Raw genomic sequence first — 23,162 nt, 5'->3', positions numbered from 1 at the left:
GAACCCGGAGCCAGTGAGCTCCCAAAAGGCCTCGTACTAGGTAGGGATGGGAATATACATTTAAGGATCACTCTCCTGGGCGATGTGGGATGTTACAATTGTCACATCCTGGCCCGAGTCCACCACATTCCGAGCCCGCTCTACCACCGTAACACGATATTGTCCACTTTGGGCTTACCATTCCCTCACGGTTTTGTTTTTGTGAACTCACGAGCAACTTCCCAGTGGGTCACTCATCCTGAGAGTGCGCTGGCCTCCTTCTTGCTTAACTTCAAAGTTCCTATGGAGCCCGAAGCCAGTGAGCTCCCAAAAGGCCTCGTGCTAGGTAAGGATGAGAATATACATTTAAGGATCACTCCCCTGGGCGATATGGGATGTCACAATCCACCCCCCTTAGGGGCCCGATGTCCTCGTTGGCACACTTCCGGCCAAGGATTGGCTCTAATACCATTTGTCACATTCCGGGCCCGCTCGACCATCGTAGCACGATATTGTCTACTTTGGGCTTAGCATTCCCTCACAGTTTTGTTTTTGGAAACTCACGAGTAACTTCCTAGTGGGTCACCCATCCTGAGAATGCTCTGGCCTCATTCTCGCTTAACTTCAGAGTTTCTACAAAACTCGAAGCCAGTGAGCTCCCAAAAGGTCTCGTGCTAGGTAAGGATGGGAATATACATTTAAGGATCACTCCCCTGGGCGATGTGGGATGTCACACCGGATCCCTTACTTCTAATCCACAAAATCAGGGAATCCGTGCCGTTAAAATTTGATCAAATGACTACCAAGAAGGGCCCACTTTAAAAGTTATAATAACTTCAGTCGTTGGATCAAATTTCAATGGTACAGATTCTCTAATTTGGTAGATTAAGAGGAAGGAATCCGGAGTGAAATTCCAGAGAAAAAGATGATGAGGGACCATTAATTCACCAAGGACTGAAGCGGCAATACAGGATACAGAATGCACTAAAGCATCTTGATGACTTTTATTACAAACAATATGAGCATTTGTTTGTTGGTTGATGTATTTTATTTTTTAAAGAACTTCATGAAAAAAGTTTGGGCTAAGTTTATTTTAATAAAAAAATTATGCTATAACTTTATTTAATGGAAAAGAATTTTAATGAAAAACTCTTAAATTTTAATAAAAATGACAAAAGAACTTAAATTTTCATGAAAAAGACATAATTTTAGTATTAATTAAAAAAAAAACTGACGCGCGGATCCCTGCTTCTTCAAACTGTTTATGAAACTTACAACACTGTTTATGAAATTTACTACATTGTTTATGAAACTTACTACACTGTTTATGAAATTTACTACATTGTTTATGAAACTTACTACACTGTTTATGAAACTTAACAGTACTACACTGTTTATGAAAATTAACGGTGCTACATTGTTTATGAAATTTAACAGTACTACACTATTTATGAAATTTAATGATACTATATTATTCTCTCTCATCTTCTTGAATTTTCTTGGCATATTTTCACCTTCCAAACACATTTTCTTCTCTAATTTTCTTCAATACTCATCAAATTTTCTCTGTATCTCTTCAATTTCTTAACTTTCTACATTAATTACTTAATTTTCTTGTATTGTGCTCCCATCTGCGGCTTCCTCTTCTCCTCCACCTGCAATCTCACCTTCTCTCTACAAATTAAAAAAATAATGCAAATGAAATCAATACAATCGAATACACCTATAGACATGAGCCAAGATCGTACCCCCACTTCATGTCCTTCAATTTCAGAAGCATCTCAAGTCTTCAATCATTTCAATATTTGTATGGACTTAAAAACCTTGAATTTTGGTTACCATACAATTTCCAAAGCATCTCACGACACCAACAGTTTCGTGGATGGAAATTATTGGGAACATTGCATTCCTCTCAATGGTGCATCATTTAAATCAAAATTATAGGTATAAAAGGTAGTGGCTTGGTAAATAAAGTTGCACAAGGTACTCTTAAGTGCTTCATATGTCCATAATCTATAGTATGTAATAGGGTGTGTGTGTGTGTGTCTATATATAGTACAAATATATAGAGGTGTGTGCTGTAAAATAGATATTGGAGCAGCCATGATTGGAGTTGCTTCAGGCAAGGCAATTTTTGGACCCCAGTTGATGAGTACTGGAAAAAGAAGCAGCTAGAAGATGCAACAGCAAAAGAGACTGCACACGTGTTTGATAAGTGTTTTTTTTCCTCTTGTTCTTATCATTAAATAAAGTTATTAGATGATTTTTTTTGTTGTTGTTAAAATTCAATGTTTTGAAGCCATTTTCATTATTTTTCATTATTTTTTATATGCTAGCTTTTCATGTAATTTTGTTGTTCAATGTATTCAATTGGGGTGGTTTTTTCTTTTCTTAACACACTATTTGATTTGGTTTGTATCATTGTTAGTTTTAATAGGCACAAGAGACCTATGACTGGCGTTCTACCATTGTTTTAATGATTTTAATTATGCTTTTACGTGTAGAATATAATGTGAGAGGAAAACAATGAGAAAAAAATGCTACCAGTAGAAAATAAAAGAAGAAATCAATAGAGAAATATAATCAAAAGTAAAAGATAGAGGGACTTCAAGCAAGATTACAAATAAACTTCGTATATTAATTTAAAAGATTTTAGGGGCACGTAGCGCCGATGATTAATAAAACTCTGTATGTCGAGCATAACGTGCATGATGTAAAAGAGGACTTTTGCACGTGCAAGGCATGAAGAACACATATGAATTGTTTTTGTAGTAAAGATGTCTTTATGTATGCACAAATAAAATATAAAGCACAACAAAATATGGGCGAACTTTTATTCTGCATTCGGAACAGTCTCTTTATTATAAACCAAAGGCGAGAGTTATTGAAATTAACAGACACTAAACCCTAACTTTGAAATACTAAACAAATTTGCCATCATCTTTTATTAAGCGCATGAACAGCCTGGTTAGAAACCGGTCCCATACACCGAGTTTATACTCTTCTAGCGGGATAGTTAACGACTGATTTTTTGCTGCAATGACCAGTTCATAAAACGTGCCTGAAATAAATGCGCTTACCCCCCAAGTCACACTTTGAAACACTAACTTGTTTGTGCCTGTGACATTCTTGTTGTATTCTGAGACCCCCCACTCTCCGATGCTTATCACATATGGATCCTTGAGGTCTTTAATTTCCTTCCACGGGGCACTCACTTTCCTCGTTGCGGGCACCGCGGCAAGAAGAGTAAGCAGAGTAAGGAGTGCGAGGAAGCAATGAGGACGCATCGTAGTAGGTTTTCGGTTCTCAGTAAAGCAAATCGAAATGTACAGATCTTCTTTCTGGTGCTTATGGTTTTATATAGCAAAGCTATACATCGAAAGCTGCCCGATTCCATGTATCTTTTAAAAATTGGAAAGGATGGATTTTGGTTTTAATAAAATATATATTTTCCAAATAAATAGAGCATCATGTAACGGTTTGCATTAAATTAAATTTTGGAGCATCGCGTAACGGTCTGCATTGAATTAAATTTTGGAGCATCGCGTAACGGTTTGCATTAAATCTAGTCATTTTTTTTCTTCACAATAATTCTATTCAGACACAAATATTAAGTATGGAAAAGTGGGTACAGAAGATTAAAGCCAATTCAAGTCGCTTGTTCTACTTAGTACTACGGTCTAGTGATATTCCTCTTCATTTGTAAGTGAGAAGTCTTATGTTCGATTATTGTCAAAGGCAAAGTTGAACCACATTATTATGGCAAGCCTATTGTAAGGCTTAGCCCACTCCCCCACTTCTCCTTTGTGTAGATACTATTGTTTGCTCAAAAAACAAAAAAAGACAGTATATGATAGGATTTTTAGTACCTGCGCAAATAGGGTTAAAATCACTGAAAATACTTGTAAGAATACAAGGTAATTGTAGTATAAATGCTCATGCAAGGTCATTGTCCCCAAAGATTGTTTGAATAATTTGTGTTTAAACTAACTCTGAATTGACTATTAAAACATATTTTATCAAAGATTTGAGATTTATGAATTTAAATAGATTAAATTAACAATAAAAGAAATCTGAAAGTTGTAAATAATGGCAGCAAAGAAGAAAAACATTTTTAAAATTAACAATTTAGAGAAATCTAGGGTTTAGCCATCACCATCACAATCCTATGCAATTCTATCAATTACTTATGAATTTCCACATACATGCTTTGAAGGTTAGGTTTTCCTAATGCATATTTTCCTTGTGATGTTCAAGCGAAAACTAATATCTAACATGCAATCCGTCTGTGATGTTTAGATCAAATATAAACATGCAAGCCTCATTAAGCTTTGTGAAAACCCTCTGAAAAACCATGCAACCCTTAAGAGCGTGATGTTCGCCTTAAATAAACTTACAATTACTAATCACAAGAAGCCTTCCTCAATTTCAGGGTGATGTTCCAACAAAAATTGCATCAAATTACTTATCTAAATTTCCTAATGGTGATCAATCATTAAAATATATAGAAAGTTTTAATCGCAGTGATTAATAATTCAAAGCAAGCATGCATCCATTCATAAGTAAGTTAATAAAATTACATATTTATGCTAAGGCTCATGGCCTCGCCCTAGCAAAGGAATTAGTTACGCATGCTCATAATAAAAATCAAAGAAAATATTATTATGAAGAAAAGGAATGAAAACACCTTAAAGTAGAAAATCTCCAAGAACCCTAGCAATTATTCTCTGTCTTCAAAGTTGTATAAAAGAAAGCGTAGCCCAAACTAGGGCTGACTAAAACCTTAAATATATCCCTAAAAGCCAACGGCACAATCCCTGAGAACCAAGTCTCTTATTTCCACTAGGAAGCTAACTAATAATAAAATATATTAAGGGGTGTGCTATCCACACACCCCATTTTACTTCTCACACACCTCTGGATGATTTCTGTTCGTTGATCTTCTTCAATTCATCCGATCCGACGGCCGAAAATTAAAAAGGTGTGTGAGAAGTAAAATGGGGTGTGTGGATATCACACCCCTATATTAAAACATAAAGTCCTAATTAAGTTAGGATAAACTGCACATAAAATGTCCAGCCACGTTTTTGCCTCAAATCTCCTCCAAATCCGGCACAAGATAGTTTGTTTTGAAGATCGGGACACTCTGAACACATCTCCAGAAGGCCGCAAACCCATTCGAGGTCATCTTGGGCTTTAAAAATGCAATTCAAGCAAAAAAAGGTCACTTTCCAGCACCGCGCACTGCTCATGTATTCTATCGTCAGAAAATCATCGTTTGGTAGAAAAAATCTGATATTTTGATACGATCAACCCAAGTGACTCACGAACGTCCTCCAACTGGAATTACTCAAAAATTCGTCCATTTGGTCATGTTTTGCTCTAAAGGAAGTCGAAAGTCCTATATCACAAATACAACTCAAAGTATCAAAATTCTTTCAAAATATTAACCAAAATATACTAAGAATAGGATTAAATATATAATATAAAATTCACTCATCAGTATATTAATATAGTTTGGAGTGTTGGTACGTTTACAATATCACCGTTCTTTTGTTACAAATACTATCGTTTTTTTTTTAGAGAAACAACATAACAATTTTATTCATCATCATGGGGAATTACAATTAAGGAGGACATTCTGGATTATTTATGGAGCTCACTTTTTTTTTTTTCTTTTTTTAACAAACAACATTATTTATACTAAAGGAGAGTGGATGAGCTTAACCTCATAATGAACTAATAATAATGTCCTCATCAAACCAACAACTTGAATAACTAGAAATTAAGACCAACTTGGCCAATCTATGGGCCGCCGCATTGGAGGTTTTACGAACATGACAGTTTTGAAATCGCAAAATCAGTGAGACAAGCTTTAATATCTTCAATAATTAAATCGAAGCCAGAGGATCGCCCATGTGCACACTGTCCAGTGCTTCAGTAACTTGCAGAGCATCAACTCCAGAAAAATCTGCTGCCAGTTCCGCTCCAAGGCTAGGAAAACTCAGTCACGAGCTGCTAGGACCTCAACAATTTTTGGGGAGGTGACGTAGAGATATTTTGCGAGCGAAACCTCTAGCGCTACCGGCTTCATCGTGGAATACAATCCCGATAACCCCAGTATTTGTCGTGGCGTTGAACGCTTCATCAACGTTAACTTTAAACCAACACGGAGGAGGAGGGCGCCATCATTTTTTTGTTACAAGTACCATCATTTTTTTCACCCACAATTTAACGTTTTATTTGTTTAATTTTATAGATATTTTGTTGGTTTTTTTCCTTTGAAATATATCAAGGATAGTCTTAGCAAAGCTATACATTGAATGCATTGCTTCCTGATTCCGTTCATCTTACAAATTGGAAATGATTGGTTTTGGTTTTATTAAAATCTTTACTTTTCCAAATAAAATAAAATAACCTGAATAATTAGAGCATCGTGTAATGTTTTGCATTGAATCTAGTCATGTTTTGCACAAAATTTTTATTTGGACACATATTGAGTATGGAGAAGTGACTTAAAGTCAATTTAAGTAATTTGGAAGCGTTAAAATACAATGTATTAATTTTTAAAATAATTACATTGAACTGCTCAAATTTTACATTTTAAAAATAATATAATTTTTTGTATTTCTGCATATCTATTTTATGACACGGAAGAAATACCGATCATTTTGAAAAATTTCGCAAGCTTATCAATCTTGACAATTATTACTTTCTATACCAGCTAGTCTGTCTCGATTCAGTGCACAATATCCATGCTTATCTAATATATAAACAAGTATTTGACGCTATGTTGTACAATTCTCCATGCACCAATAAGAATTGTCTCGAGTCTTATTGCTCCTTGAACAGAACTCATTGTTTACAAAATGCATCCTCATTGCTTCTTCCTCGCACTCTTTGCTCTACTGGTTTCTCTGGTAACCGCCACTACAACAAACAACGTTCCCGGTTCCTGGAACCCTATAGACGGCATCGATTTAAACGCGACAGAGATCGGAGAGTGGGCCGTTTCTGAGTACAACAAGAACGCCACAAACAATTTAGTTTTTGAAAAACTGATTTCGTCTGAGATAACATTTGTATCAGGCACCTTATATTTGCTTGTTGTTGCGGCTAAGGACGAGTCTTTGCCTAATCCCACCGGAAATTACAGAGCTTCAGTACACGACAGGGATGGAGCGCCGCGGGAATTGATAGCCTTTTTTAAGATAGAGGCCGTAGAAAATAATATTTAGTGATCTCAAAATTGTTGAGTATGCCAATTTGGATGCTTTACTTGTCTCATCCTTTGTTAAAATAAAGAAATTGACACGTATAAATGAAGGATTTTCTGCGGTTTTTCTTTACTGGTATTTGGTATTTGGTTTACGAATCCTCCTCACCTAAATTACGGAGAATGAAGGATTTGAATTTGGATCACAGTGGTCTAAACGGGAAGGTCCTATTCACCATAACAATCCACGTTCCTTTTTTTTTGTTGACAAAAAGTTTAGGGGGAAGGATCTTAGCCCCATTTTTTGTTTTTACAAATTGTCCACCAAGGGATTGCTGACATCGAGGCTCGAATCTAAGCCTTGGTCTAACGAAAAGAGATATTTACAACTCAACCAACTTTCGTTGGCACCACTTGTGATTTCTTTTTTAGACAACCACTTTGCCAATGGTTGAGTTGAGTATGTCAATTTGGATGCTTTATTTTTTATTTTTATAAGAATCTAATGACTATTTATCTACACCCAACAAACATCCCAAAATTACCCTCATCAAAATCAAAATGGATAATTTTATCATCTACTTAAAAGGGTAAAAGGCAATGAATGAAAGCGTCCATAAACATAACAAATCAAAAGTTTCCAACACCGTCAGAAATCATTGGTTGTGAATATAAGTTACCAATAACTACTGGATTGAACTAAAGGTGAAAATGGCCGGGGTGCTGAGACGGCACTACATAGCCACCGCTGGAAGACACTGACCGGTCATTGTATTTAGGCGCTCCAAGCGGATCCCTATAGGCACAAAGGATGGAACTGTTCAGGCTTGCATTGCGCACCGGTGTAGGGCTTGCTGCTGATCCAAACTGTCCAGTTCTTCCATTTGCAGGTATACTTGTTCTGTATCCTGCGACTAATGGGATCAGATCTGAAGTTACATGACCACTGCCCCAATTCTTTTTCGTTAACTTCAGCACATTAGTATCCTGCACTATCATATGATCATTAGGTATGCTCGTAACTCTGCACATGCTGTTTCCCCTACGGGCATGATGGTGCTTATGACTTATGAGTTATACTCGAATTTGAACAGCAAACTTACTTTGTCTTTGCTTGATTCAGGTGCTACACAATTCTTTAAGATATTGAAAATTGGAACTCTGGAATTGGGGCACCTTCTTGGTATTTCACTTTCTTTGTCCCATTTGTTTCTTTGGATTCTATTTGTGTTTTAACAATTTTAATCTCCTATTCGTAGCAATTGGTGCAATATTTGCTGCAACGGATTCTGTTTGCACGTTGCAGGTATGGCACATATCCATGTTGCATCTGAGTTTTCAAACAAATACATACGAATAGTTCCACATTGGATTTGTTTGCCGAATGTCCAGGTGCTCAATCAAGAGGAGGCACCTTTACTCTAGTCTAGTGTTCGGGGAGGGTGTTGTTAACGATGAGAAGTCTGTGGTCCTTTTCAATGCTATTTCATAGATTTGATCTCACGTCATAATTCAATTATCGACTTCTATGTTATTTATTTTACAAAATTTTCTCTACAAATTTATTCTCCCTAGCATTGTCCATATTTTTAACACTTACAAACCCTAATACTAAACCGTAAATTTGAAATACTAAACATCAGAGCCATCATTTTTTCTTAAGCCCCTGAATAGCCTGGTTAGAAATCTGTCCCATACACCAAGTCTATACTCTTCTGGCGGGATAGTTAACGACTAATTTTTTGCCGCAATGATCAGCCCATAAAACGTGTCTGAAATAAACGCGCTTTCCCCCCAAGTCACATTTTGAAACACCAACTTGTTTGTGCCTGTGACATTCTTGTTGTATTCTGAGACCCCCCCACTCTGCAATGCTTATCACATATGGATATGGATCCTTGAGGTCTTTAATTTCCTTCCACGGGGGACTCACTTCCCTCGTCGCGGCGGCAGCGGCAAGAGTAAGCAGAGTAAGGAGTGCGAGGAAGCAATGAGGACGCATCGTAGTAGGTTTTCGGTTCTCAGTAAAGCAAACCCAAATATACAGACGAAGGACAGTCTTACTATTGCTGAACTGCTGATGGTTTGATATAGCAAAGCTATAAATTGAATGCTGCCTAATTCCGTTTATCTTACAAACTGGAAGGATGGATTTTGGTTTTTATTGAAATTTGTACCTTTCCAAATAAAATAATGTCACAGATAAGGGCGATGTATGTAAAAAGTAATCTTTTAATATGTTCAAAACACGGAGCGATATGTCATATGTTATTATACAAGTGAAAAGAAGTGTTTCTTTCAAGTTTTTCTCCACTTCTGTAATGACATATGACGTATGTGCTTATATTCCGAGCACATTGCAAAATCTCTTGCATGTAAATTGAATGTGAGATGTCAAATATACAAAGTTCATATATGTGATTAATTGCATTGAATCTAGCCATTTTCACAATATTTCTATTTGGACACATATTGGGTATGGAAAGTGACTTCAAGCCAATTGAAGTCATTTGGAAACGTTAAAATACAGTGTATTAATTCTTTATCTCTTCACATACATTATAACTAGTGAAGCATCCGTTTGAATACTGATTACTTCGAAAATTTTGTTGTTATTATTGCTTACTATACTAGCCAGTTTGTCCCGATTCAGTGCACCATATCCATGCTTATCTAATATATACATACACAAGTATTTGACCATATGTTGTATAATTATCCATGCATCAATAACAATTTTCCCAAGACTCGTCGCTTCTTGAACCGAACTCATGGGTTACAAAATGCATCCCCATTGCTTCTTTCTCGCTCTCCTTGCTCTGCTGGTTTCTCTGGCAACCGCTACTACAACAAACAACGTTCCCGGTACCTGGAAGCCAACAGACGGCATCAATTTAAACGCGACGGAGATCGGAGAGTGGGCCGTTTCCGAGAACAACAAGAATGCCACAAACAAGTTAGTATTTGAAACAGTGATTTCGGCTCGGACATCGTTTTATGAATCAGGCACATTATATTTGCTTGTTGTTGCGGCCAAGGACGAGTCTTTGCCCAATCCCACTGGAAAGTACAAAACAGAAGTACTCGATAAGGATGGAGGGCCGCGGGAATTGATAGCCTTTTTCAAGATAGAGGGCGTAGAAACTAATATTTAGTGATGTCAAAATTGTTAAGGGCATGTCAATTTGACTGCTTTACTTGTACCACCCTTTGTTAAAATAAAGAAATTGATGCATATAAATGAAGGTTTTTCTGCGATTTTGCTTTACTCTAAATTACGGAGAAACAAGGGTCTGAATTCGAAACACAGTAGTCTAAACGGAATCATTGGTTGTGAATGTAAGTTACCAAGAACTATAGGATTGGACTAAAGGTGATAAATGCCTGGGGGGTGCTGAGACGGCGCGCCATAGCCACTGCTGGAAGGCACCGCCCGGTCATTGTAGTTAGGCGCCCTAAGCGGATCCCTATAGGCATAAGGGATGGAACTGTTCGGGCTTGCAATGCGCATCGGTGTAGGGCTTCCTGCTGATCCTAACTGTCCAGTCCTTCCATTTGCAGGTATACTTGTTCTGTATCGTGCGACTAATGGACTCAGATCTGAAGTTACACGACCACTGCCCCCAAGTTCTGGGTTAGTATGTACATGAGACGGACCCGTCAATCCATAGTCTCGAGCTGTTAAGTTCACGAGCTGGCCACGGGTACCAGGAGAGGAACCCACCAAATCATATGATCGAGCAGATAAGTTATTAATAGTATCAGGAGCGTAGTGTGCTGAATCATAGTATCGAGAAGGGTATTCCGCACCTTGACCGATGAATGAGCCTCCTTGCTGATGATGAGATGCTCGCAGTGGGTTCAAGGTGGAAATGGTGCCATAAGAAGTACTGGGCGGGGTGGTTGCTTGTCGGGGCATTCCAGCCGACGATAGCAAGTATTCTGCACTTCGACTGTCATACAAGCTTTCTTGGCGAATATAAGATGGTTGTATAGCGTGTACTGTGGCTGGTCCTCTGAGAGAAACAGTTTGAGCAGCTAAAGCTGGAGCTGTTCGAGGATGCTTATTTCTGTTCTGCTTATTTGGCTGATCTGGGGCAGTACGTTTCTTTCCACTCAGGGGTTGCGGCTGAGCCTTAGGGCCAAGAGCTCTTAGAGTTGCTTTCCTCTCTTTTCTCCCCCTTTTCAGCTGCCTAATGCGTTTTCCGAGGGTCTTGGGATAATATTCTGGTTCAACAACAAGGTTGTAGTTCTCAACGCAATGTTTTATGCCTCTTAGAGCAGCTATTTCTTTGTCTATGGACTCATCCTGCAGGGGATTTAATGATCAACACTATATAAAAGTTCATTCTGAGTCTAAGGACGGTTGATGAGGCAAAAGAAACACCACCTATACCTGTGCTTTAAGACTGTCTTGCCCCCTCTCGGAACTAGTCCTTGCATCTTTCGTGATGAACTTTAAATGTGCTTTAAGCAAGGGTACAGGGGGGAACTTGTCAAACTGTCCAAATGCACGACTGAATCTAACAGCATCAACCCGCTTATTCTCTGATATAAGCTTTTGGATGAAATCTGCGTCACAAAAAAAAAAAAAAAAAAAAAAAGAGTTAACCGACTACAAAAAAAGGAGGTAGCAAAAACCAAAAACTAAACATTTTCTATTTCAAGACATATATATCAGGAGAATTTCTAGCAGAACTTAATAGAAGACATCTAAAATAACAAGAGCATAACCTTCTTCCCATGATTTCTTCTAAAACCGTAAAGGCAACCTCACAAGGTGACATTCGTTGTATCAACTATCAACAGATACTTACATAACTTTGTCCGTAAGGGTGCACTCAAACTAAGTAGATTTCCCTGAAACTATGTATGCTTTTGTTTAGAAAAATATCACACAATCTCCACCATACCGAACCCATCATTGAATTCATAGGAGTAAAACTACAAGTACTCAACACTGAAAGCAATCTATAAATTAAATGTCTCATAAAAAGATAGGAACAACAATAAAGAAGGCTCTCCAAAAACTCACCAGAGGCTTTATCGGCGAAACCAAGGGACCTAAACAACTCCGGTGCAGAATTCTGATCTGCTACGCAACTAAAAAGCTTCAAAATCTCATCACTGTCAAACTCACCACCCATCCCAAAAGCATCCAGAAGCTGAAAAAAAGCCCAAACCTCCGAAGAGTTCGACATTTGAGTTATCACCTTTGCCTTCCAAGCCAATGCAAGCTTCATTGCCTCTCTGATGATATCGGGTTTAATCACTGGTTTCACATTCACCAGCGCTTGTAACAAAATCGCACAACTTTTCCTAGTAACAGTGACGTCAAGCTCCTTACCTCCCATATTCGATTCTGATGGATAAAACCATTTCACTGCCTCGAGCACTAGCTTCCCAGCATCCACAGAAGCCTTAAGCGCATTCGCAACACCGTCACGCACCAAACCCCTCTCTTTCAAATGCTCGTTCACATACAACAGCAACGCCTTGCCGTCATTTATCGGGACGCCATTGCAGGTCGACATTTCCGGCAAAGGCTCGTCGGTTTTGACTTGGGTTTCGACGGAATCGAATTGGGTTTTCAAGGATTGGAGGGTGGCGGTGACTTGGGATTCTTTCGAACTCAATTGGGCGTCACCGGAGCCCAATTGGGGTTCTTCGGAATTGGGTTTAAAATTCAATTCGGGTTCTTTGGGTTGCGATTGCGGAGCCGGAGCGACATGGGCCTCTTCCGATTGTTGTTTTTGGAGTTGGTCGAGCTTGGATTGGATGGAATTGTCGATGGAGCGGAAGTGCTCCTCGAGGTCCTGCCATTGGAGGGTAAAGTTGGCAACTTTGGAGGCGTGGGTCTTGAGGAGGTTGAAGGATTTGCGTAGCTCCGGCGTCATGTGAAGGTCGCCCGAGATTTTGTCGACGGTGGTCGACATCGCTTGGCGAGATTATATAGTAGAAACCGGAGAGCGGATTCGATTGTAATTTGCTAAACTAATAATGGAACCCTAGAAATTGTGGAGGAGGAGTGGCGTCAACCGAAACCAGTTAACGTAAGTTCGTTTCGCACGTGAGTTTGTGTTGTTGCTATTAAGCAAATTTTGGCCCAAAACTATTTGTTTGGGCCAAATCTGTATAAACTCAAATTTGACCCCGTGTCCGTTTGTGATTTGCTTACGGAAGACACACTTTTGTTTGTAAGTGCTTTTGACTCACGATCTTTTTTGTTGTCAAAAAAAATGTTTTAGCTCTTTCAGAAGCAGTTTCGATTTGCTTATGTAGGACGCACTTTTGTTTATAAGCACTTTTATGACTCACAATCTTTTTTGATGTCAAAAAAAAATGTTATAGCTCTTTCAGAAGCAGTTTCATGCTCCCCAATCCATTTGCGATTTGCTTATGAAAGACACTTATGCTCATAAAACGTATTTACAAGTTTTCTTATGACTCGCAATTGCTTTTGATTGTCATAAAGCGTTTTTAGCTTTTCCACGAGCAATTTCAGGCCTTGATCCATTTGAAATTTGCTTTTGTAAGACGTACAATGCTATTGGAACGCTTTTAGAACAAGCGTTTTTTTATCACTTCCAGAAGTAGTTTCAGGCCTTGAAATAACGATCAACGAATGAGAACGAAAGAAACACACATGATCAAACTCATAAGCACTTTATGCATCCAAGATTTCCAGTCAATGAAGTTTGGACAGAATTTTAAACACCAAACACTGTCAGCTAAACAAGACATGTATTTTTCTTATTCAAAAGAGTTCTAAATTTCTCTCAGGCTTATAGAAACTTCATACATTTAACTGAAACTCCATGTCTTTCGCTTGGTGCTCAAGTTCATCCTTGCAGACCGATAATACCTGCACAAAAGTAGACACACCGGAACATAATTAGAAGCATGTTGACGGACACGAATCAGTATAACTACGCAACACAGAGATCTCCACAATAACATTATAAAAACTACGCAACCTAGGTAGATGCCTATAGACAAACACAAAAACAGGGGCCGTGTATATAAACCACAACTTGGTTTAAGTTTTCCATCCTCATCTGGAATGGTGACGGAGACGGTCCAAGATTTTGCAAATAGTCATCTATTGTAATTTTAGGGAAGACATTCCGTTTTCTATCGATGTTGAAAGCGCCTTACCATGATCATCCAACAAGAATGGTCCAAAATTATATGACATTTAATTCTATAGCAAAAACATTGGGTTTGATGAGATTAAGCAAATTAGCTTACCACAAGCTACCCTGCCACCAGCATTTCCAGTGGATTTGCTAAGCTCATGTCCACCTGTGTACAGAAACACAAGTATTGGATTACATTGGATATCGGATTCCAAGTGCATTCACTGTGAGTAGAGAAATAATGTAGCCGTAAGGTTGTTCATGCTTAAACCTAAATGGTAACTAAAATTTATAAGGAAATAGAAAATAACTCTGAGGAACAACAAACTGACAGTCACCCGCTAGTCTGTAGCTCATTTGAAAGGATGAGGAGCACAAGATAGAGCAATGATGAAAACCAAAATACCGATCCCCAAATGATTTGCACCTATGTAGAAGCTATTGTATACCAATTGGAATCAGAAGCAGGCTAAAACTACCCGTACGTACAAGAGTGCTCACTGCAGGTCACAGATAGACGTGAAGTGGGGTGACCCACTGAATGATGATAAGGCGCGCCCATCACACTGACTAGCTAATCAGTACTATAAGATGGAACCACTTAAGAGAGAGAGGAGTGAGAGAACAATAAAGATTACCCTTGCCCAGGTCATTTGGGTCGCCATGGACAACAACTGCCCTACCAATGACAGAGTGTGGTCCGGTTAGAGGTATCTGCAAACAATAATGTAACCTTTATAAAAGATGAAATGAAACTCAAGAGCTATCTGAATACGTAAGTTTTAATAATAGCATAAACAAATAATAATTGGGGAGGTCAATCACAAACCTGCTTGTCAATAAGAGTGAAGGTTGCAGTTCCTGAAGCAAGGAGATAAGAAACACATTAAGCTGTCATTAGCCCGTAAGTATCAAGGCGTGAAAACATAAAAGAGTGTTCCAGGCAATTACAAAACAGTTAGAAAGAGCAAAAGAAGAAAAGGTTATCTACCATCATCCCCAACAGTGACATTTCCAAGGTCGCCAGCATGACGATCCTCATATTTTTTTTCTTTCTTCTTGCCTTTTTTTTTTTTTCTGCCTTCCCTTCTTCTCAAATTTTCTTCCGCTTCCATGGCTGCTTCTTCTTCTCTTCTTACCAGCTCCCTTCCTAATATTTCCTATCTGGTTTCCATCAAACTTGATCGAACCAATTACATGTTGTGGCTTGCCCAGTTTAATCCCTTACTTAAAAGTAATGATCTTGTTGCCTATGTTGATGGTACAAAAACATGTCCAACCAAGTTTCTTGAGAATACTTCTACTCTCAATCCCGAGTACGTAACTTGGCAGCGACAGGACCAACAATTGTTAAGTTGGATTAACTCAACTTTGACACCCAATGTGCTTTCCATCGTCGCAACCTGTGACACATCCCAAGCTGCTTGGGATACTCTGAAAACACGTTTTGCTTCTCAATCTCGCACCCGTGTTCTTCAACTTAAGCACCAGATGCAGTCCACTAAAAGAGGTAACATGTCCATCACAGACTATGTTGATAAATTAACTAACTTTGCTGATCAATTGGCTCTTGCGGGAAAACCTGTTGATGACGATGATCTTATGGAGCTGATTTTGAATGGTGTTGGTCCTGCTTTCGAAAGTATAGTTACTTCGGTTCAAGCAAGAGAAAATCCTATGAGTCTTGACGATATGGTTGCTTTGCTCTTGAGCGCTGAAAGCCGTATGGACGACTATAGCACTACTTTCAGTCCTGATCACACCACAACAGCTCTCTTTGCCCCTTCTGGCTCCACTCCCAATCCTGGTCGTGGAACCACACTTCACCGAGGAAATGGTCGTACATCCTCATTCCGTCGTGGTGGTTTTCAAGGTCGTGGCTTTTTTCAAGGTCGCAGTGCTGGTAATCCTTTTGTTGGCCGTCGTGGTGGTTCAAACAGTGGTTTGTTTCATGGTGGATCCGGTCGTGGCTCGTTTCAGAATCGAGGACTTCTTCCTACACCAAATGCTGGTCTTCGTCGCTCTTCCTATCTTCCCAACCATGCTGCGGATGCTCCTTCTTCCTCTAATATTTGTAACTATTGTGGTGATCATCGTCATTCTACCGCAAATTGTTTCAAGTCTCCTTTTTCCGAAGGCCGCTATCCACAATCACATGCTATGATGGCTGCCTCTCCTGTGGTTAATGCACGGTTCCCTACATGGTATACCGACAGTGGCGCATCGTCCCATATCACCAATGATTTAGCTAATTTGAGCCTTTCCACAGAATATACTGGCCAAGACCAGGTCGCGGTTGGTAATGGTGCAGGTTTGTCTATAAAGCATATTGGTTCTGGTTTTGTGTCTCAATTTCCTTTAAATTCTGTTTTGCATTGTCCTTCTGCTTCTGCTAATCTATTGAGCGTTCATCGCTTTTGTTGTGATAATCATTGCTACTTCATTTTCACTCCTACTGATTTTTTTGTGAAGGATCTATCCACGGGGAAGACGCTTTTCCACGGCAAGAGTGAGAATGGATTGTATCCGTTTCGTGTGGAAAAGTTTCCTTTCAAGAACGTGGCATTATTTGGACAACGAACCTCTTCATTTATGTGGCATCAGCGTTTCAGTCATCCATCTCCTGCAATTTTTAAAAAAATTATGTCCTCTATTCCTATTAAGGATTCTAGTTCCCTAGTTTTTGCTCTGCTTGCCCATTGGGCAAAAGCACTAAATTACCTTTTGCTTTGTCTCCATCAGTTTCAGTTTGTCCTCTTCAATTGATTCATTGTGATGTTTGGACTTCACCAATTGCCTCTGTTAAGGGTTCCAAGTATTTTATAATATTTCTTGATGATTACTCTCGTTATACTTGGATATTTCCTATGAGATTTAAACATGAAGCTTTTTCTTATTTTCAAAAATTTAAATTGCTTCTTGAAAATCTTCTATCTATCCATACTGTTTATAAGATAAAATCTTTCCAAACTGATGGCGGGGGTGAATTTATGAGTAAGGAATTTCAACAATTTTTAATTAATAATGGTATTGAGCACCGGTTAACATGCCCTCGACTGCTTTAATTTGGTGTGATAACACAAGCTCCATTGCATTGGCATCTAATCCCGTGTTCCATGCTCGAACAAAACATGTTGCTGTGGATTATCATTTTGTGCGTGAGCTTGTAGTGGCAAAGTCATTAAATGTCTATCATGTGTCTACTACTTTTCAGATTGCAGACATATTCACCAAGGGCTTATCTGCTGATCGTTTTCATTTCTTAAAATCCAAGCTCGTTCGTCGTCCGCTCATGAGCTTGCGGGGGGATGATGAAGCTAATAATGATGAAGCTAATAATCCCACTAGCTGTCCACTAATAATCCCACTAGCTGCTGTACAACCTGGACAACAGAAGGAATACTCCCACTAACTAGCTGTACAACCTGGACGACAGAAGGAATACTCCCAGCCAGACAATCACATGGTTTCTGCCATCTTTATTTTTCTTTAGTTTCTGTCACCTTTATTGTTGTTTATTGCATGCGTGTATGTAAACTGTATATAAACCATGCTGCCATTGCAGCAGTGATAAGGTTGAATGATAAGTCATCAAAAGACAATATTCTTTACTCTACAGTCTAGTGTTCGGGGAGGGTGTTGTTAACGATGAGACGTCTGTGGTCCTTTTCAATGCTATTTCATAGCTTTGATCTCACCCACCTTGATTCCGGCATTGCCTTGCACTTTCTGGGAAACTTCTTATTTTTGTTTTTCGCAAGCACCGTGCTAGGAGATTAATTTTGTAGGCAAAATTTGCAATCATAAGTGTATATACTTTTATGGTAATGCTAGGGAGACTAAATTTGTAGACAAAATTTACAAACTAAATAGTATGTCACCAATAGGAATGAATATGTTCATCAACGCTTAAGTCATAATTCAATTATCGACTTCTATGTCATTTATTTTACAAAATTTTCTCTACAAATTTACTCTCCCTAGCATTGTCCATACTTTTAACACTTACAAACCCTAATACTAAACCGTAAATTTGAAATACTAAACATCAGAGCCATCATTTTTTCTTAAGCCCCGGAATAGCCTGGTTAGAAATCTGTCCCATACACCAAGTCTATACTCTTCTGGTGGGATAGTTAACGACTAATTTTTTGCCGCATATGATCGGCCCATAAAACGTGTTTGAAATAAACGCGCTTCCCCCCCAAGTCACATTTTGAAACACTAACTTGTTTGTGCCTGTGACATTCTTGTTGTATTCTGAGACCCCCCACTCTGCAATGCTTATCACATATGGATCCTTGAGGTCCTTAATATCCTTCCACGGGGGACTCACTTCCCTCGTCGCGGCGGCAGCCGCAAGAGTAAGCAGAGTAAGGAGTGCGAGGAAGCAATGAGGACGTATCGTAGTAGGTTTTCGGTTCTCAGTAAAGCAAATCCAAATATACAGATGAAGGACAGTCTTACTATTGCTGAACTGCTGATGGTTTGATATAGCAAAGCTATAAATTGAATGCTGCCTAATTCCGTTTATCTTACAAATTGGAAGGATGGGTTTTGGTTTTTATTGAAATTTGTACCTTTCCAAATAAAATAATATCACAGATAAGGGCCACGTATGTAAAAAGTAATATTTTAATGTGTCCAGAACACGAAGCGGTACGTCATATATTATTATACAAGTGAAAAGAAGTGTTTCTTTCAAGTTTCTCTCCACTTCTGTAATGACATACGACGTATATATGTGCCTATGTTCTGAGCATACTGCAAAATCTCTTGCATGTAAATTGAATGTGAGATGTCAAATATACAAAGTTCATATATGTGATTAATTGCCTGAATAATTAGAGCCTCGTATAATGGTTTGCATTGAATCTAGCCATTTTTTCACATAATTTCTATTTGGACACATATTAGGTACGGAAAGTGACTTAAAAGACAATTGAAGTTATTTGGAAATGTTAAAATACAGTGTATTAATTCTTTATCTCTTCACATATATTATAACACGTGAAGCATCAGCTTGAATACCAATTATTTTGAAAAATTTCTCGTCGTTATTATTGCTTTCTATACTAGCTAGCCTGTCTGTCCCGATTCAGTGCACCATATCCATGCTTGTCTAATATATATACCCACAAGTATTTGACCATATGTTGTATGATTATCCTTGCATCAATAACAATTTTCCCAAGACTCATTGCTTCTTGAACCGAACTCATGGGTTACAAAATGCGTCCCCATTGCTTCTTTCTCGCTCTCCTTGCTCTGCTGGTTTCTCTGGCAACCGCTACTACAACAAACAACGTTCCCAGTACCTGGAAGCCTATAGACGGCATCAATTTAAACGCGACGGAGATCGGAGAGTGAGCCGTTTCCGAGAACAACAAGAATGCCACAAACAAGTTAGTATTTGAAACAGTGATTTCGGCTCGGACATCGTTTTATGAATCAGGCACATTATATTTGCTTGTTGTTGCGGCCAAGGACGAGTCTTTGCCCAATCCCACTGGAAAGTACAAAACAGAAGTACTCGATAAGGATGGAGGGCCGCGGGAATTGATAGCCTTTTTCAAGATAGAGGGCGTAGAAACTAATATTTAGTGATGTCAAAATTGTTAAGGGCATGTCAATTTGGCTGCTTTACTTGTACCACCCTTTGTTAAAATAAAGAAATTGATGCATATAAATGAAGGTTTTTCTGCGGTTTTGCTTTACTCTAAATTACAGAGAAAGAAGGGTCTGAATTCGAAACACAGTAGTCTAAACGGAATCATTGGTTGTGAATGTAAGTTACCAAGAACTATAGGATTGGACTAAAGGTGGTAAATGGCTGGGGGGTGCTGAGACGGCGCGCCATAGCCACTGCTGGAAGGCACCGCCCGGTCATTGTAGTTAGGCGCCCTAAGCGGATCCCTATAGGCATAGGGGATGGAACTGTTCGGGCTTGCAATGCGCATCGGTGTAGGGCTTCCTGCTGATCCTAACTGTCCAGTCCTTCCATTTGCAGGTATACTTGTTCTGTATCGTGCGACTAATGGACTCAGATCTGGACCACTGCCCCCAGGTTCTGAGTTAGTATGTACATGAGACGGACCCGTCAATCCATAGTCTCGAGCTGTTAAGTTCACGAGCTGGCCACGGGTACCAGGAGAGGAACCCACCAAATCATACGATCGAGCAGATAAGTTATTAATAGTATCAGGAGCGTAGTGTGCTGAATCATAGTATCGAGAAGGGTATTCTGCACCTTGACCGATGAATGAGCCTCCTTGCTGATGATGAGATGCTCGCAGTGGGTTCAAGGTGGAAATGGCGCCATAAGAAGTACTGGGCGGAGTGGTTGCTTGTCTGGGCATTCCAGCTGACGATAACAAGTATTCTGCACTTCGACTGTCATACAAGCTTACTTGGCGAATATAAGATGGTTGTATAGCGCCTACTGTGGCTGGTCCTCTGAGAGAAACAGTTTGAGCAGCTAAAGCTGGAGCTGTTCGAGGATGCTTATTTCTGTTCTGCTCATTTGGCTGACCTGGGGCAGTACGTTTCTTTCCACTCAGGGGTTGCGGCTGAGCCTTAGGGCCAGGGGCTCTTAGAGTTGCTTTCCTATGTTTACTCTCCCTTAGAGTTGCTTTCCTATGTTTTCTCACCCTTTTCAGCTGCCTAATGTGTTTTCCGAGGGTCTTGGGATAATATTCTGGTTCAACAACAAGCTTGTAGTCCTCAACGCAACGTTTTATGCCTATTAGAGCAGCTATTTCTTTGTCTAAGGACTCATCCTGCAGGGGATTTAATGATCAACACTATATAAAAGTTCGTTCTGAGTCTAAGGACGGTTGATGAGGCAAAAGAAACACCACCTATACCTGTGCTTTAAGATGGTCTTGCCCACTCTTGGAACTTGTCCTTGCATCTTCCGTGATGAACTTTAAATGTGCTTTAAGCAAGGGTACAGGGGGGAACTTGTCAAACTGTCCAAATGCACGACTGAATCTAACAGCATCAAGCCGCTTATTCTCTGATACAAGCTTTTGGATGAAATCTGCGTCACAAAGAAAAAAAAAATTTAAGAGTTAACCGACTACAAAAAAAGGAGGTAGCAAAAACCAAAAACTAAACATTTTCTATTTCAAGACATATATATCAGGAGAATTTCTAGCAGAACTAAATAGAAGACATCTAAAATAACAAGAGCATAACCTTCTTCCCATGATTTCTTCTAAAACCGTAAAGGCAACCTCACAAGGTGACATTCGTTGTATCAACTATCAACAGATACTTACCTAACTTTGTCCGTAAGGGTGCACTCAAACTAAGTGGATTTCCCTGAAACTATGTATGCTTTTGTTTAGAAAAATATCACACAATCTCCACAATACCGAACCCATCATTGAATTCATAGGAGTAAAACTACAAGTACTCAACACTGAAAGCAATCAATAAATTAAATGTCTCATAAAAAGATAGGAACAACAATAAGGAAGGCTCTCCAAAAACTCACCAGAGGCTTTATCGGCGAAACCAAGAGACCTAAACAACTCCGGTGCAGAATACCGATCTGCTACGCAACTAAAAAGCTTCAAAATCTCATCACTGTCAAACTCACCACCCAACCCAAAAGCATCCAGAAGCTGAAAAAAAACCCAAACCTCCAAAGAGTTCGACATTTGAGTTATCACCTTTGCCTTCCAAGCCAATGCAAGCTTCATTGCCTCTCTGATGATCTCGGGTTTAATCACTGGTTTCACATTCACCAGCCCTTGTAACAAAATCGCACAACTTTTCCTGGTAACACTGAAGTCAAGCTCCTTACCTCCCTTATTCGATTCTGACGGATAAAACCATTTCACTGCCTCGAGCACTAGCTTCCCAGCATCCACAGAAGCCTTAAGCGCATTCACAATACCATCACGCACCGAACCCTTCTCTTTCAAATGCTCATTCGCATACAACAGCAACGCCTTGCCGTCATTTATCGGGACGCCATTGCAGGTCGACATTTCCGGCGAAGGCTCGTCGGTTTTGACTTGGGTTTCAACGGAATCGAATTGGGTTTTCAAGGATTGGAGGGTGGCGGTGACTTGGGATTCTTTCGAACTCAATTGGGCGTCACCGGAACCCAATTGGGGTTCTTCGGAATTGGGTTTAAAATTCAATTCGGGTTCTTTGGGTTGCGATTGCGGAGCCGGAGTGAGATGGGCCTCTTCCGATTGTTGTTTTTGGAGTTGGTCGAGCTTGGATTGGATGGAATTGTCGATGCAGCGGAAGTGCTCCTCGAGGTCCTGCCATTGGAGGGTAAAGTTGGCAACTTTGGAGGCGTGGGTCTTGAGGAGGTTGAAGGATTTGCGTAGCTCCGGCGTCATGTCAAGGTCGCCGGAGATTTTGTCGACGGTGCTCGACATCGCTTGGCGAGATTATATAGTAGAAACGGGAGAGCGGATTCGATTGTAATTTGCTAAACTAATTATGGAACCCTAGAAATTGTGGATTTTTGGATTTGGGGGCGGAGGTGGAGGAGGAGCGGCGTCAATCGAAACCAGTTAGGTAAGTGCGTTTCAAAAGTGAGTTTGTGTTTTTGCTCTTAAGCAAATTTTGGCCCAAAACCAATTGTTTGGGCCGAATCTGTATAAACTCAAATTGGGACTCAAATTTGACCCGTCCGTTTGTGGTTTGTGATTTGCTTACGTAGGACGCACTTTTGTTTGTAAACGCTTTTATAACTCGCAATCTTTTTTGTTGTAAAAAAAAGTGTTTTAGCTCTTTCAGAAGCAGTTTCATGCCCCAATCCATTTGCGATGTGCTTATGAAAGACACTTATGCTCATAAAA

General features: G+C 39.4%; 4 protein-coding genes across 10 annotated transcripts; 2 read left to right on the top strand and 2 right to left on the bottom strand.

Moving 5' to 3' along the window:
- Positions 1-6,848: 6,848 nt before the first annotated feature.
- Positions 6,849-7,217, top strand: LOC126592347 (cysteine proteinase inhibitor 5-like). Its single transcript, XM_050258039.1, has one exon. The coding sequence runs from the start codon at positions 6,849-6,851 to the stop codon at positions 7,215-7,217; it is 369 nt and encodes a 122-aa protein (XP_050113996.1).
- A 2,749-nt stretch (positions 7,218-9,966) lies between these two features.
- LOC126592346 (cysteine proteinase inhibitor 5-like) lies at positions 9,967-10,350 on the top strand. Its single transcript, XM_050258038.1, has one exon. It carries the CDS (start codon positions 9,967-9,969, stop codon positions 10,348-10,350), a length of 384 nt encoding a protein of 127 aa, XP_050113995.1.
- An 82-nt stretch (positions 10,351-10,432) lies between these two features.
- LOC126594452 (FRIGIDA-like protein 3) lies at positions 10,433-22,896 on the bottom strand. 7 transcript variants are annotated; one of them, XM_050260771.1, is made up of 4 exons: positions 21,836-22,896; positions 21,201-21,376; positions 20,157-21,113; positions 10,433-10,568 (listed from the first exon to the last, which is right to left on the bottom strand). In XM_050260771.1, exons 1-4 carry the CDS (start codon positions 22,734-22,736, stop codon positions 10,563-10,565), a joined length of 2,040 nt encoding a protein of 679 aa, XP_050116728.1. In that variant the 5' UTR covers positions 22,737-22,896; the 3' UTR covers positions 10,433-10,562. The 7 variants fall into 7 exon arrangements, with proteins under 7 accessions (XP_050116728.1, XP_050116730.1, XP_050116729.1 ...); XM_050260773.1 differs by lacking the exons at positions 20,157-21,113; positions 21,201-21,376 and adding exons at positions 11,592-11,767; positions 12,231-12,259 and having other exon boundaries at positions 10,433-11,504; positions 21,865-22,894; XM_050260772.1 differs by lacking the exons at positions 20,157-21,113; positions 21,201-21,376 and adding exons at positions 11,592-11,767; positions 12,231-13,098 and having other exon boundaries at positions 10,433-11,504; positions 22,704-22,894.
- On the bottom strand, positions 13,843-15,481 carry LOC126594455 (superoxide dismutase [Cu-Zn] 1-like). Its single transcript, XM_050260783.1, has 5 exons — positions 15,326-15,481; positions 15,164-15,195; positions 14,973-15,048; positions 14,447-14,500; positions 13,843-14,060 (listed from the first exon to the last, which is right to left on the bottom strand). Exons 1-5 carry the CDS (start codon positions 15,447-15,449, stop codon positions 14,038-14,040), a joined length of 309 nt encoding a protein of 102 aa, XP_050116740.1. The 5' UTR covers positions 15,450-15,481; the 3' UTR covers positions 13,843-14,037.
- Positions 22,897-23,162: the final 266 nt, after the last annotated feature.

This window comes from Malus sylvestris, chromosome 12 (assembly GCF_916048215.2).
Source record: "Malus sylvestris chromosome 12, drMalSylv7.2, whole genome shotgun sequence".
Taxonomy (NCBI): domain Eukaryota; kingdom Viridiplantae; phylum Streptophyta; class Magnoliopsida; order Rosales; family Rosaceae; genus Malus; species Malus sylvestris.
This window is presented reverse-complemented; position numbering and strand designations above follow the sequence as displayed.